The sequence below is a fragment of the Colletes gigas genome, unplaced genomic scaffold (assembly GCF_013123115.1).
Source record: "Colletes gigas isolate AHSC1104 unplaced genomic scaffold, ASM1312311v1 Colletes_gigas_Sc00052, whole genome shotgun sequence".
Taxonomy (NCBI): domain Eukaryota; kingdom Metazoa; phylum Arthropoda; class Insecta; order Hymenoptera; family Colletidae; genus Colletes; species Colletes gigas.
Genome location: NW_025106681.1, coordinates 382,171 through 399,042, shown reverse-complemented (window position 1 = coordinate 399,042; position 16,872 = coordinate 382,171). Strand labels below are relative to the sequence as shown.

Genomic DNA, 16,872 nt, shown 5'->3' with positions numbered 1-16,872 from the left:
TCAAAGACAACGTAAGAATGAAAGTATTTATTACGAATAACTTGAGTAACGATGAAATAATTTCATATCGTTAACAGTATTTCGTAATAAGAAAAACACCGTCAGTGCCAAACGCACAGCTTTCGAGATTATTTCGCTAACAATTATCATCGACGCTACATGCCGATAAGAAATATTAATCAGTGTGCAAAAATGGCCAAAACGGGGATAAAATATGAAATCGATCTTCGATTTGTACAAAAATTAGTACATTAGGGATTTGGGGGTCGCTGATTACGAATCTAACGTCAAATTAATGTTTAAATTAACTGTACGTCAAAAAAAATATTTTCAATATGAAATAATGAATTTTTAAATTTGTTATTAATAAAATATTATTGCACAACATGATAGAATTGAGAAACAAACGCTATATTGGAAAACTAATAATACTCATAGTTTATTTGCTTAAACCATAACTACAGTGAGTGTAAAAAGTATTCGTACACTAGTAAATTTGAACAAAAACTTTGCGGAACTTTGTTTATTACAAAAGTATATTAACAAAAACATACATACATATTCTTAGAAATCTCTGGAACAAATGTCATTAACAACAAATTATTTATTTATATTTATTATGAAAATATTAACAAATTTCCAGAAATTGACCGAAAATATACGCGTAATAAGTATTCGTACAGTCTTTTATTCGTAACATTCCACATAGAACGATTACAAGATAATCCATGATATGTAAACATACTTAGCATCAGTATGTCTGGAGACGCTGTCGGTATAGGTAGTATCCTGAATTCAAACATTATCAACGAAATTATTAGTAAAATGGGACGAAAACGCAAGGAAACCTCTGAAGAAGAAAGGAAAATTGTTATAAATTTACATAATAAGTGTAAAACACTGAGTGAAATTTCTAAAGTTTTAAATAGACCGAGGTCCACGATTCAAGGAATCATCGACAGATATGGCGATCGAAAAACTGTAAAAAATAATCCAAGAAACGGACGTAAACGAATAATAAATGAGTATACCGGCCAATGGATAATTCGAAAAATAAAGCAAAATCCAAAAATAAGTGCGGTGAAAATCACAGCTGAACTTAAAAATGATCTCGACATTAATGTATGCAGTAGCACAGTGCGTAATTTTTTACGGGATAGAGGATATCACGGCAGAGTAGCTCGTAAGAAATATTTCGTAAATGAAATTAATAGAAAGAAACGACTGCAATTCGCGAAAGAGTACGTTAATGTTCCTATGGAGCACTGGAACCGTATTATATTTACTGATGAGAGTAAATTTAACATATTTGGGTCAGATGGACGATGTACAGTATGGCGGAAAAAAAATACCGAGTACGAAAAAAGAAATTTGAAGCCGACCGTAAAGCATGGAGGAGGATCAGTCACAGTTTGGGGCTCTATGAGTGCGAGCGGGGTTGGATCCCTCCATTTTATCGATGGTATCATGGATCACAAAATGTACATCGATATTCTAAAAGAGCATCTTCAGGTTAGTGCAAATAAAATGCAGTTACAGGGCAATTATATATTTTTGCAAGATAATGATCCAAAGCAAAATGCTTATAATACACGTCAGTGGATCCTATATAATGTGCCGCAGCAATTAAAAATCCCTCCACAGTCTCCAGACGTAAATGTGATAGAGCACTTATGGAGTCATCTTGAAGAAAAAATTCGAGACCATCACATTTCTTCGAAACAAGATTTAAAAAATGCACTTTTAGAGGAATGGAACAAAATTTCTAGTACTATAACCAAAAATTTAGTAAATTCAATGCCGCAAAGGCTTAAAGCGATTATACAATCCAAAGGAAATCCCACTAGATGCTAAAATAGCAAATAGACTGATTTTTGTTACGTTTATGCACTAAAATTTATAGTTTTTGTTGTAAAATTAGAAGTGTACGAATACTTATTACACGTATATTTCACGCCAATTTCTGGAAATTTGTTAATATTTTCATAATAAATATAAATAAATAATTTGTTGTTAATGACATTTGTTCCAGAGATTTCTAAGAATATGTATGCATGTTTTTGTTAACATGCTTTTGTAATAAACAAAGTTCTGCAAAGTTTTTGTTCAAGTTGACTAGTGTACGAATACTTTTTACACTCACTGTATGTATTTATGTAGAGTAGGTACTGTTTAATGTGTAAAGTATACAGGGTGTTTGGCCACTTCTGGGAAAAATTTTAATGGGGAATTCTAGAGGCCAAAATAAGACGAAAATCAAGAATACCAATTTGTCGATGGAGGCTTCGTTAAAAAGTTATTAACGTTTAAAGTTCCACCCGTACTGAATTTATTTCTCGAAAATGCACAAGATTTCAGGGGTATGTCTATTCACCAAAAATGATTGTAATTGACCCCCGCAACCGAAAATAATTTTTCCAGAACGATTTGAAATTTCTTTTTCGTTGATTAGGTACCTAATTAGATTTTCGGTAAGGAATTTTTTTCTCGAAAGTACGTAGGATTTCGTACGTAGGGGTATGTGTATTGATAAAAAATGATTACAATTGACCCCCGCAACCGAAAATAATTTTTCCAGAACGACTTGAAATATTTCTTTTCCGTCGAAAGATTTCACGCCTTTTCGAATTTTTTTCTAGAAAGTGGGCAGGATTTCGAAGGTATGTCTATTCACCAAAAATGATTGTAGTTGGCACTCGCAACCGAAAGTAATTTTTCCAGAACGATTTGAAATTTTTGAATTTAATTGTTAATAACTTTTTAACGAAGGCTCAGTCAAGAAATTGATATTCTTGATTTTCGTCTTATTTTGACCTCTAGAATCTCCCATTAAAATTTTTCCCAGGGGTGGCCGAACACCCTGTATAGTATATAGATATTTTATATGTACATCGTAAAATATGTTACTATTAATGATAATGCCATATAAAAAATACCATGTTGCTTAATTTTGTCTGTCTTTCGGACGTTTTTGCACACCGTAAGTAGGTTCTCCTACATTCTTATTTCATTTATGATTTTCTTGATTATTTTTCACGTTGAAAAAAAATTGAATAAACGTAATCCCTTTTCGTCTGGATTAATCACGTAACGCCGTTAATGCTCGCGTAGCTCCGCTGCCCACGAATGCCAATTTTCCTTCAATTCATCGGAGTCGTTAGGAAATCGGTTGTTTCAGTTCCTCTTCGTCTATCGTGTAGCTAAGTAGAGTAAATTTTCTGTTTCTAATAAGAGGCGCATTAGCATCAGATCATTAATCAAAAACGTGCTTGTGATTGTGTGCACCGTGGACGGTAAATCACGCTCGTAAACAGTTTCTTTCTACTTGCGAAATATAGGTAAACAATACGATTTATGCTGCCGAGCGAGTTACACTTTATGACTGCTTTCTCAGATTACTCATAGTCTAAAAATAATCTGAGCAACAAGCACGTAATTGAAATGTACTTTTGCTTTGTTATCGATTCGAAATGAAATTTCTAGACAGAGCCCCGCGTAATTTGTTGGTTCGCGGTGAAATCTTTAATGGTTGATACTCATACATACATATAATACGTCTTTTTCTCGCGTACTATTCATGAGAATGTTAATTTCCACGCTCATTGTGAATTCAGATTAAGATCGACGCGAAAATATTTATAGAACAATGAGTAATACTACATAATCTGGTTGCAAGAGTGTAATTGGTAAATAGGTTCACTGTGTATAATATAAATATGGGATCATAATATCTTGTCCAAGTACAGTCTTCGTCAATCTTTTTTTTTTATTCCGACTTCCTTCATGTAAGCAGTGGCTATTTTGATCGAATTTTCGATATGGATTTCTTCTTTGTTTTGTTTTTAAATAGTGTTTTAATCGAAATATTTTACTACAGTCGAAGCAAAATGGGCTAGCTGTTGAAGGTAAAGGGTCGTCTCAAAAATAAAATTTAGGCATCTGTATCATTATACATTTTGCCTCTTCGAACAAATCTGCAGTCTGACGCCCTCTGTATCTGAAACAGAGAAGCAAGCTTGCATGCCGTAAAAATAGAATTTGTAGTTTATGTGATTCGCAATAAAAAAAAGTCCTTGAGCGACGAAACGAGTTTGCTCCAACCGTAACAAGTTGCAAATTCGCTGCAAGTATCTTAAAATCCTACGAATTTTAATAAATCGTTCTTTCCGCCTACCTTTGCCGAGGAACAGGAAGTTTCCTTAAAATTTTTAATAGTTGTTTAAATAGAGGACAAGACAACGATCTAACGTATCTATTAAAAAGATATAAACAAATTTAATGGTTGAGATTGCTTTATTTAGCTCAAATAAGGTTCCAAATACATTTTTATATCATTTTTAACAAAAATTACTGATCTCGTTCCGGGAGAAGCTCCGCCATCGTCCAACCAATTGAGACGTTCCACGAATTCTAGAAAAACGTGTGACACTCGCGCGTCCAAATTCGAGACTTCCACGTCGCGTTTGCTAATTGTTAATTAAGCTTTCATTGAATTTCCTATGCGACGCTGGCGTTATTCCAGTTCAGGATGCTTGGATTCTTGGAAAGAAATCGATTTTGAATCGAAATTACTAGAATTATTTTCCTAGTTACCTAACCTATATTTTGAAATCGCTAAATTGTATCTGCGTACTTAAAACATTACGAAAGAAACAATTAACTAGTAAATTTACTGGAACAACTAAGTAGTAGTAATTTATTCGGCAGATGTTAAAGCGAGTAAACCTTAAATTAAAAATTTCGTCGTCTTTAGTCGCCCACGAGAGATCTATTGCCGCAGTGGAATCAATCTGTAATCAAACATACCTAATTCCGTTTAATCGATCCACTTGGAATGGACGGCTGGTGACAACAGGCCCAACGTATCACTGATTTACCGGCTATAAAATTTGGGAATTGAGTTTTTACCTCCTCCTACCTCGTCCGTGGCAAAAAGACAAAGTTCTCTCATCGCAGACGCAGCTTTCGCCGCGGTTGCAGCCACGCGAGAAGAAGAAGAAAAGAGAGAGATACTTCTGGCCCACTTGCCGTGACTTGACTCGAGTCGACTTGTTGCACTCGACTCGTCTGTAGAAACCAGCTGAGTGACGTCACGCATAATTAGTTCTTTGATTCTCTCTCTTTCTCTCTCAATTCTTTTTCTCCCCCTCCATCTCGCGTTCGATCTATCCACGGTATTGCTCCTATTCCGACGAGACTGTCGTTCCTATTCATTGTCGGCGATGTAATTGAATCAGTCTCAAAAATTAACAGTTTTAGGCTGTGATAACGACGATTGCATGATCGAAGTCGTCTCTGCGCCGTGCATTATTGCATGCTTTTGTAGTTCAAACGGATTCTGGAATTGGAGGTTATAAAAGTCGAGATTGCGCTACGAACTTTACGTATGCAAGTATCGAAACGATCGACACAAGAAACGGTGGTCCTCGATGCTCTCGTCCGGGGATAAATTCCCTGTTTTCGCAAACTGTTTATTACCAAACTCAGAAACATTCCGTCTACGCGTTATTCCCTGTCGTTTGCGCGCGCAGCTCGCGACTTTCCACGCGAATTGCGCAAAGTACGAACAGACGCAATTCGATCCCGAGGAATACGATCGTTAGAAACGCGCTATTTTTTCAAATGTACATTTGTTGATACTGCAACGCCAATAGTTATCCGCAAAGAAAAGCAAAATGGAGTCCATTCGTTCAGTTCCATCGATCACGGTGCACTCAGAGAGCTAATTAAACAGGTGTTTTTTTTTCAAGTGCCTACTAAAATACCATCCGGTTACGCTACTGGTTGTTCCACTCGTTATCTTCGTCTCTCCTGAGGGTGTTCCCTCTCTCTATCTCGCTTCCAGCCTCTCTTTCTCATTCTCTCTCTCTCTTTACCCTTCGTCCCTCCCGCGCTTATCTCGCCGCGGCTAAAAATAGACCCTGTCACGGCCATCGGCGACATTTTAAAAAGTTAAAGCCGCACAGGCGGCCGAGCGACGAGCTTCGAAACGAGCGAATTAGCGCCTCCTCGAGATATTCTCGACTGGTTGGTGGCGCCTTCTCGCGAGCTCGTTTCACCGTCTGCTTCTACCTGTTACACTCGGCCCGTTTTCTAGATCGACCCGGTCGGTATCGTCTTCATTACCTCGTGAACGGAGACTTCCATGCATCAAAGACGAGGTATACGTGTAGACCTTACTTCCAATGTACTTTTTCGGCCCATTTTTATGCTGCTCTAGAGCCCCATTACCATTTTCCTGTTACACGCAACGTTACCAACAGATTTAGAAATTAACACAAGAAGTGAGACAGAAAATAATATTACAGAAACATTTCCGGTCACAGATTATATTTTCAGTAAAGAATGTTTTTCTTGAAAATGCGTAGGATTTCGGGGGTATGTGTATTCACAAAAAATGATTGTAATTGACTCCCGCAATTGCAAATAATTTTTTCAGCATGATTTGAAATTTTTTAAGTTCGTCGAAAGATTTGTCCACTTACTGAATTTTTTTCTCGAAAGTATGTAGGAAATTGAAATTTTTTAAAAATTTAGGCACCTACGCCTTGACGATTTTTCTCAAAAATTCGTTTTTGATTTTTAATAAATTTGTTTGACGCGCTACGGAAAAGTTTTTTAGCACTTTTTTGTAAGCATCCATGAGCTCTACTTCCATACTAAATTTCATTGAGATACGTTCACCATTGTAGAAATTATGGACGTTTGAAGATTGGGCCATTTTTATGATGTTTTTTCACTCACGGTGTTAAGGAACAACTTTTCGAATATTCTTGGAATTTCTACATATTCTTCACTTATATACGCGTTGTTTGCCTTTTGAATCATTAAAATCCTCCAATCCCTTCATCAGTTATTATGTAAGTACGACAGTTAAATTGGTCCACAAATGTGCATAAGGTGTAAGGCCTACTCGTAGTCCTCGTCTGTGCTTACATCGAAATGTAAAATATCGGTATTATATCGGAACATTTTGCATATTTTATAAATACTTTCTCATGGCATGCTTACTTTATGGCAATCTGGCAAAAATTGTGTCGATTATAATGAAATACAGTTGATAAAACGTAATTCTAAATTTCATAAAATTACTTATCTATTGCTCGTTCAGAGTTGATTTTTCAATTTGGTTTTTAAATTTAACTGTACATTTTTTTTTTATACAAGTCGATTCTTCTTATCATTCTGCATATAAAAGTGTTAAGACCATGAAAACGTGGAACCGTTGCAAAATGGCGATGCAAATGGTCACCGACGATGGGTACCACTGTGCTTGAATGGACAATTTTCTAAGCGATCGTGCTGCAAAGAGTTACTCCACAATATGTGCAATTCGCCCCCCTTCCTCTTTGAATCGAAAGTCCGCAAGAGACGTAAGAAGCATTGCTATTGTAATTCGTGTCGAATTGGTAATCCTAGTCGACACACAGGATTTTCACCGACACGCAAAAATAGTTTCGTCATTTCTACTGAATCGAGGCAATACGCGGCCCGAGGCACCCCGGAGATTATCCCCACTCGAAATATTAGTAAAAGTGATACACGGTAAATAGAACGACTTCCTTTCTCCCACCCACGCAAAACGTTGAAACGTTGCGTAACCATTGTTCACAAATTATTACCGAGGAGCACGGATAATTTTTGTTCTCGGTGTATCCCTGTCGACCTTGCTGTCTCTCGAATCGTTTCCCGCATCGACTTGCTTACGTTGCTCGTCTAATCTCTTTTCACCGACGAACCACTAGGTTTCTGTTAGCAAAGCTGTCGAAAGTAAAAATATCTTAAATGCAATTTCGTCATTCTCTAATTTTCGCCTTCCAGCGTGTCTCATCCTCTAAAAAATTACGCAAACAGAGACGAATTACCGAGAAACGCTCGGCTCGAACCCGGATAATGTTTTTACGAGAGCAACGAACTACACTTTTTTATTTTACAAGAACAAATCGATTTTTGCGATCGGCGGACGCAAGCGATTATCGCGATGAATCGACGTCGCGTTGTTACGAAAACCTTTCATTGATGTCTTATCGCGAGCACAAAAAGTGCGTTCATCCACTGAATTGTATGTCACTGCAAAATAAATCGATTCTTCGCGCTTTGTAGCCAACGGTTCGTCAAGGTGCAACGCTTTTTTATATCAATGAGTGCCCGCGCGATTCAATTGACTCAAGAGGTGAAAATTGTGCACTTGTGTTTGCCTTGCTTGAAAAAGTTTACGGTGGCCATTTTATTTCCGCTAATTGTACGCAAACAGTGATAAAATACTCTTGTGCCGCGACGATAGATTATCTTGGAATTTGTGCAACGAATGAGGATCGTGCTCTTTGATCCTTTTTTCTTAATTCCATGATTTCTACCAGAATATTGTGTGAAATTTCTGGTTTATAGAATATTTAAATTAGATGGTTTAATTTTTTAATTCCATGCGCGAGTAGCGTATAAAATATTAAATAGAACCGAAAGAATTGTGTTTGTGTTTTAACCGAAGGAAAAGCACAAATTAAAACTGAGATGAAACGCGAAGAGAATTAAAAAATAAAATTGCAGAAGCTTAACGAGTTAAGTAAAAATATTACTTTTATAAAACTAATATCTAGTATACTTTATCCAGCATACTATATTTATCGATGTGTTTCTTTCGCTGATTTTGCAAGAAGTCTTCTCTCTTGTGGCATTTATTGCAGTAATACTTTTTTTATCGTAGACAATAATACAATTTTTTTTACATAGTAAACATCACCGCGCGTTGCAAAATAATGCACTCGATAAGAAAGAAAAAACACGGTTTTCACCGTCTTGTTTCGATACACGTATAATTTGCAGCAATCGTTGGGCAAGTTAACGAAGCTGCTTGCAAAACGACGCCGGATTTTAGTTAAATTCAAACGCCTGTTTCTCTCCGCGTGTATCGTCGCGATTACGAAATGGAAATACGGAGGTTTCGGCGTACGCGGCTTAAATAATTCAAATGCTGCGTCCCGTAATCGGTTCGTCGAAGGATCTTGTCTACGTGCAAAGCCAACGCACGATCGCGGATCGGTGTGTTGTGGGTACACCTTCAAAAGTGAGGCAAGGTCTCGTTCGAAGACCACGTGCATCCTCGTGGGAACAGTGCCAGCGACGAGCAGAGAACTACAAAATACAAAAAACCAGGTTCACGGAACGGAAATTGCACTGTTATCCGTAACTGTACATTACTAACTCGTGCTGCCTTCTGATGTTAGCAATTTTGATTCAGCGTCGGAGGACAGAAGTCCCGAATATTTAATGTCTGACCAGAAATAATCTACTGCAATTTCATACGTATCTTTAAAACATCATAACTTCTGAACAGATTGGATGATTTTATGGTTTCAAAAAGCAAACAATGCGTATTTTGATGAAGAATATGTGAAAATTCTAAGACTGTTGGAAACATTATTCCTTAATCCCGTCAAGTGAGAAAATCCCCAGAAAAATGGTCCAATTTCCCAATGACCATAACTCTTACAATAGTGAATATATGACAATAAAATTTTTCCCCGAAGTAGAGCTCATAGATACATACAAAAAAGTATTAGATAACATTTCCGTACAGCGTCAAACAAATTTATAAAAAATCAAAAACAAATTTTTCAGAAAGATCGACAGAGGCTAGGTGCCTAAATTTTTCGACGAAAGGAAAATTTCAAATCTTTCTACAAAAATTATTTTCGGTTGTGGTGGTCAGTTACAATCATCTTTGATGAATAAGTACACCCTCGGAATCCTACGCACTTTCGAGAAAAAAAATCGAGTAGATGGACAAATTTGTCAACAAAATTAAAATATTTGATATCGTTCTGGAAAGATTATTTTTGATTGCGGGTTATTTAATAGTTCAAGCTACAAGAAATCATAACAATTAACGAGTAAAGTACGAACTTGTTGAATCGTCACTTTTATTCATTCAAATGATTTGAAATGAGAATTTATTGAGTCTGCCTTTAATGTGTATACTTTGAAACACTTTTTTTTATTGAAAATAGTTCTTTTGGTGATTGTATAATGAGATAATAGCATTAGTATTACTTTACTGATCCCGTTTGAGAACACGCAGAGCTAAAAAATTACGATTTTGTGAGGAAAAATCAGTTTGAAATCAAAGATCGATTTCACATTTGCACACTGTGCGTCGTCGATGCACAGAGTTTTCGAGACAGATACGCGAATAATACACTTACTGACAAAAGTTAAGAAATTGAATAATCGTTTGTGAATTCTTGTACTCATTTGCACAAAAAGTTAATTACCGTTACTAGTTAGCGATACTGTTGAGGATCTATCGTTATGAAAGATTGAACTCAATCGCTTACATGCAGAAGAAAAATGGTTTATTGAAAAGTATAATAATGGATATTACAAGACACGGAGGCGAAAAACTAAGTGAAAGACTTTCTCCGCGGTCAGGGTTGTCGCACAACTAACTCCAAACGGAGAAAAAGCCCGGCTTTATAGGCGTCGCCAAATGATCGGCAGACCTATGGGTTTTATGATCCGACCTGGGTCGACGTCGAGCAGAGAAAAATCGCAATGCTAGACATTGAAAATATATCTATTCTCAACAGATACGAACGAATGTTATTAAAACTGCCAATTACTTTTTCTCCGCATTATCGCACTGCGGAAGTGATCGTTTTGAAAAAATAAAAATTCAAAGAACGGAATAATCAGTAATATTTCTCTGTACAAATGATAAGAAAAAAATAATCGTATTTGTCTCTGGTCTATTAATAGCTAATTATATACGTAGACTCGATGGTTATAATTTCCTGTCAACGTGTCGTATTTTGCCGTGTGTTTCGTAATAAAAAGGGAAAAAACAACAAATAATTGCTCTAAAATTATGCCGTTACGTGGTAGCGACGAACACGATGTTTTTACCATACGTAGCAGTATTTCTTCCTATTTACAATACACGATAGAATATAATTTTATACGGATTGATCCGACGCTGTTAATATCCAAGTAATTACCAAGCAATAAATCATACCTATAAAACCTAATAAAAAAAATAGAAAAGTACCTATAATTGCTTGAATAATGAGAATAACAAGAATTTTTTTTACACAGAAAGTCTATTTTATTACGCATAGTAGGTTCTTGCCAAGTGCATTATTTCACACGTACAGTGCATCGTAATTAGGCTGTTAATCTTATCTCGAGCGCAGTTTTCATAGTGTGCGCTGTGACGTAACGTGTTACACTTTCTCGTGCATGAATATAGTTCAGGATGAAACGTTGCTCTAATTCGAATTGCAAAAAAAAAACCAAATAACGCGATATAAAATTCTATATATTTTATTTTTAATAACATTTCCACACACTGCGCGTCCCCCTTTTAAAAACGTAATTGTATTCGCGACAGTCTTTTCCGTTATGATTTCAGATATTTTTGATCCTCAAGTGTTCCTCCATGCTTTTGGTGGTTCAAAAATAAACTCGAGAAAACGAGCCGCGAGAAGAATCTCGCACGCAACAGGTCGCGCGATAAGTGACGATGTCGAGCTCATATTTTATGCTTAAAATGTGTGCTTGATGAGCGATCAGAGTGGCTACAGTAGCTCAGTGCCTTTTATAGTCACAGCCAAATAGATTCGATATCGTGTCGGTATGAAATAACGGAGTCCATAATCATAATTTTGTATTTATATTTTCCATGGAAACTATTTCATTCGGAATCGTGAAGCTTCGCTTTTGTGATAAATGATTTTACAACGAGCTTATAAAATGAACGACATTTTGAAATACGTTACCAAAACCTTACGATCATACTAATGACTGTATGTACATATATTACCATCCGTTCCATCAGAAAAACGTACAACGATTTGCAGTTCTTTCACGTTTCGAGAATCCTAGATTTGGTAAAATTGGTCAACCGAATTTGAGAGGATAACTGATGGGGTCTGTCAAAGGATCCACGATTAAAACAACGACAAGCATATAAATTAGTTCGTGGAGACGGCGACGTACATATGGAACAGACTTTTGTGTCTTTTAAAGGGATTTTATCAATCTTCGAACCGTCTAATATCCTACAGATTACTTCCACTGGATATTTAATGTCCTACAGACTAGTTTTCAGAGTTTCTAGAGCAACCACCTTCTTCGTATCCGGTCTTCTAAAAACTGGTTTCTGCTACTAATGTTCCAGAGTCTATTGTATGTAACGTTACTTGTCTTCGAAGGATGCTCGAACAATTACAAATTAAATTTCACACTCGCGAAAAGAAAATTGTTATTAGTGTTGAAATAATGCGTAATCCTTGAAACACGATGGACACTGTGGTTAACGTACGAAGCTCATAATGGAGTCGGTGATTTAAAGATTTATAAGCTTATCTCTTTAGAAGTATGTTATAATTTTGGAAACCGTTTAATGTAGCGAGGACCATTTCATCTGAGCGACTGCTTTTCTGAGTTCTTGGTATAACTAGCTCTGTGACTTTGCAGTCTTCCAAAGACTTCTGTCAGCTGCCAACGTTTCAGAGTCTTGGTATGTATTCCGGGAAAGTCGAATATAGTATTTTTAGCAGATGCTCCAACAATTACAAATCGAACTTCACTATTTTATCGAGGATGACCCGACTTTACTTAACGGGATCTTCTACTGTATATCGCCAAAAAATTCGAGTTTTTTTTTTGCATTGCCTTGGAGGATATAGTCTTAGAAACATATGTATGTTCAAAAAAGCATATCACCAAACTCCTAAAATTAACGAAGGTGTACGTATTGCTCTTTCTGTTTAGATGCGTTTTTCTCAAAACTATCTTTTCTGAATTGTCTTACATGGTATCTCAAGATCTACTTGACCGATTTCGCTGATTATTCTTTCTATTTTCTTTTTAGCCTGGTAAAGTTAAAAACAAGAAAAGAATCGATACTTGAAAAATTGCAAAATGCAATTTTTTTCTGTACTTTTAGTATCGGCTATAGAAAAATGTATTCTAATTAAGAATCTTGGCTGGAATCGTGGAAGCCATTGCGTACGAAGCTGTGTACTGCCACCAATTTTGGCAATCTCCCGTCGTAAAAATTTGCGAATACTACTAAAAGAGTAATAAATATATACGCGAATACGCCGATGCAAGAAGTTGCATAGATTCTGTATAACAAGGTGCGTTTTACAGTAGAAGATCCTCTTAACTCGATCGATTAAAGTCAATATTATATTTGGTATAGCATTTCTGACATAATATCGGTATACAAAACGTACTGGCATTCGATCCTTGCTTGGTTGTTGAAATTTAACAAATTGAACGTAAAAAATTTCTCTAGTTCGATCGGTGGGCCCGATGGATACCGATCGAGCATTTGGAGGCCCACGTGGATGTCGTTTGGGGCCTGGTGAAAGGGGGACCTTTCTCGAAAGACGTCGCTCGTGGAGTCACTGGTGCGTTCTGGCTTCGAGGAAGCCGTGAGTCGCGATTATATCTCAAAAATAGACTGTGCGCGAACACGGTGCTCGTTAGTCGTTGCCGCCCTAACCAACAGGCTTCGCTCCTCCCCCTGGTCCTTTCTGATCAGTTTGACGGTAAACCTTTGAGGTGTTGGCTGTGCCACGATTCGCGCGCTGCCATCGTTCGTCGGTGTGGTTTTACAATAATCGACGAGTCGTACGATTTTTAACGATCAGTTCGGTTGACCGGCTCGACGCCGCTGGGTTCCTCGCTCTGCTCTGTTCGTTGATTAAATTAAAAATAATCGAGAGTATCGGGAATATCGATATTTAATAATAGTGTGATCATTCGAAATCGGATTATTTTTAGTGATTATTTTTATTTGACTGATGATTGACGGAAAAGCAAAAATTTTGAAATCGTATAACTACATATATTTTCGTCATCTACATTATCCAAAAGCTAATTCCTTCGATAAATTAAATTCCTTCGAAAAATGTTTTCGGTGCTATGAAATTGAGGGGTCGGATCGATCGCGTACACCGTGTGCGGAAAACGCCTTTGGGCGTTTGACGGATGTGTCCAATAAATAGTACCGTAGGGTATCCGCACACAACGCGAGCTGAGCGTACGAATCCCAACATCGAAACAGTTAACTCTAATTCGATTCTTCAGAAACTATCTTATGTCGACCAAGATTCGTAACACTTACTTTGAAACAGTTTATGTCGTTTAGAATTGATTTACGGGACTCGTGGTCATTAATCATTTTTTTATTCGCTTTTGTAAGTACCGTATTCTATTTCGATTTACATCTAGAATGCTATTAAAAAGACGTAGTTCCAGGATGATATTAAAAGTGATCTATATTTTTCTTTATAAATCGTTTCATTGTTTCTGATTAATACGACCACAATAATGTGTCTCGTTCATTTGTAATTTTTATCGACACTAAGGATAAAATTTTTTTTAAAGAATATTTTCTGTACATAGCTGTTGATAATTTACTATTTTCTATCATTAAATAAACGTTAGGTGCATTCGTTGTTCATTAGAGTGACATCAGCTTTTTTTCCTCAGTCCGTAGACCATCGAATCCTTTCGACCGAATCTACGGTCTCAGTTTGACAGAGACTCTCCTAACCGATGGTTCTGCGTTTCTTTGTGTCGCGATCAATCGATCAAACGTAACTCTCTTGCGATAAAACCATGATCAATTTTACTTAAATGATTAGTGCCTGAATTGTAACAATTGTCGGCGATGCGTTAACCTATAAATTTTTGCATTAATTAATCAATAATGGTAAATTTTAGTAAACATCTACTTAACATCGAGTATCATCAATCTTTTTCGACGAGTCGAACAAATTGTTCGGTTAGTAAAATGTGTATCGCGACGAAAGAAGTATTCTAAAAATATTACCACAAATTTTGTGAACGGCGTTAACGATTTGTGGTTATTCTATCGGAAAAAAGTGATTACTGTGGCACGTGGGAGTTTATGTAAAAATGATAGTCCTCGGTTAAAGATAAGATTACAGAGAAAATACTGTTACAGACGTAAATCAAAATAATCGTTCGATTGACTTCTTTAGAATTACAGAATACCGAAACTGTAGTTTCAATTAATGGCGTATCGAATTATTCTAGCACATTAAAAAACTAAATTTTATTAATTTTCAAATTACTCGAGTCAACATAATAAATTATAATAATTTCTTAAAAATCAACGTTCACGCGTAAAAGGATTGCCCACGAGTCAGAATTACTCTTATTATTTACAAATCACTCTGATATTACAAAATAACTTGAAATAATAGTCTGTACGTCGCAAATTAATAATAGTTTCAGCACATTTAGATTATTCGATGAATATCCGTATTGCATAAGAAAGGATTAATGTTCGCCAGATGACAATGCTCAACATCAACAAGCAAGTTTCCATCGAATGACGCAACAGCACACTCTATTAATTTTGCTTCCCAATTCAAGACGGAGCGCCTTTCTTTCTATTACGAGATCGCCTATCGCAAAAGGCATCAATCATTATTATTCCACGGACATTTTCGAAAGTACTTCGCAGAGATACCCTTGCTTTGTTCGAAGAAGCTCAAGAACGCTCACTATCTGAAATTGCTATTATATAACCCCAGTACGTTACATCTGAATTAGAAAAATAGCCGCAAAAGTTGCCGACAGCATCTTGCCCGTCGCGTATTACTCGTCACGCTAATCGTTTCTTCAAATCAAATTTTCTTCGGATTTTCGAGGTCTCCAGAGTCGTTTCATCACGCTATACAAGAGTCATATCAGTATTGTTACATTTACATAACAGAGAGAAGGGTTGCTTTGTTTTGAGTCCCTCTAATCATCTTTCCAGCTTTGCACGGTACACCGAATAAATAAATAAATGAGAATAATTACTATAGTACAATTCCATGCTTCGTTTGAAATCGAACGGAACCTCGTGATCACCTTCATCGAACGATCACGAACCTCGAAAAGGGTCGTTTTTTTTAAAGACCGGGAAGTGACGACACGCGATCCAGCGAGTCTGAACGAGAATAATCTCGGTGGAAACGAACGACGACAAATAATCGAAGCATCATGAATTCGATACGAGATCTGAAGAGGCTTCTGTACGAGAGAACGGAGGCTCTTCGTCGTCGCGACGAGATCATCGACTTGCTCGAGAAGGCGCTCGAGGAACGGGACGTTACCATTCGTTACCTTCAGAACGAGATCGACAAATTCCGGCAGATCGTCGATTTCAGTCTGACATCCGGTGCCATCGGACCTGGCCAAAGGGCCAAGAGGCAGGCCATCTCCGCGGAACCTCTACCCAAAGACGCCAAAGTAATCGTCAAGTTTCAGAAGTCGCAAAGGTACATCTTCGATCGGTTGCTTCGAGAACACAGTTTCAGAAAATATTGTGATCCATACGTGTTCTTATTATTCTTTATTGATAACCGCGAGTTTACATCCCTTATGCGTGTTTGAAAAGTAATCGTGTCAGAGAATAATTATAGTTGGCATGTAAACAAGCGATCTGTCGAATTCGAGGCCAATCGAAGAGATCAATGACTCGAGTATCGCCATAGCTATTATTAAGAGTGAAATTTGGTTCGTAGCTTACGCAATCTGGAATCATGGTTTCGCCCATACAAATTAGGTTGCTGACATATACATACGTGACGAAGAATCACGCTCGAACTGTTTCCAATGCAAATCACGCGACTTCGTTAACCCACTACGTGCTATTTCTTAATCGTTCTTCGGAACCTCCAAACTTTCGTATTATTTTTCCAACGATTCTCGAACCTCGTTAACATTTTAACAATTATTGTTTATCTTCGAACAAATTTTTTTCGTGTCCTCGTAAAACTTACTCGCGTTTTAATCAGCGTCGTTTCGCAAGAAGAAAAGATACTCTTGCCAATATATCAGCGA

At 36.9% G+C, this 16,872-nt stretch overlaps 1 protein-coding gene across 2 annotated transcripts in view; it reads left to right on the top strand.

Annotated features, from left to right (window-relative positions):
- The window catches only part of LOC122403435 (cGMP-dependent protein kinase, isozyme 2 forms cD4/T1/T3A/T3B), an 89,172-nt gene that overhangs the window by 26,061 nt on the left and 46,239 nt on the right, over nucleotides 1-16,872 (top strand). Inside the window, exons 1-2 of one of the 2 annotated variants that reach the window (XM_043406959.1) lie at nucleotides 14,711-14,725; nucleotides 15,803-16,307. The exons of the other annotated variant lie outside the window; for it this stretch is intronic. Of the exons in view, the coding sequence (XP_043262894.1) occupies nucleotides 16,030-16,307 (278 nt within the window). The 5' untranslated portion in view covers nucleotides 14,711-14,725; nucleotides 15,803-16,029. Of the gene's footprint in view, nucleotides 1-14,710; nucleotides 14,726-15,802; nucleotides 16,308-16,872 lie in introns of those variants that run through there. 2 annotated transcript variants of the gene reach the window in all.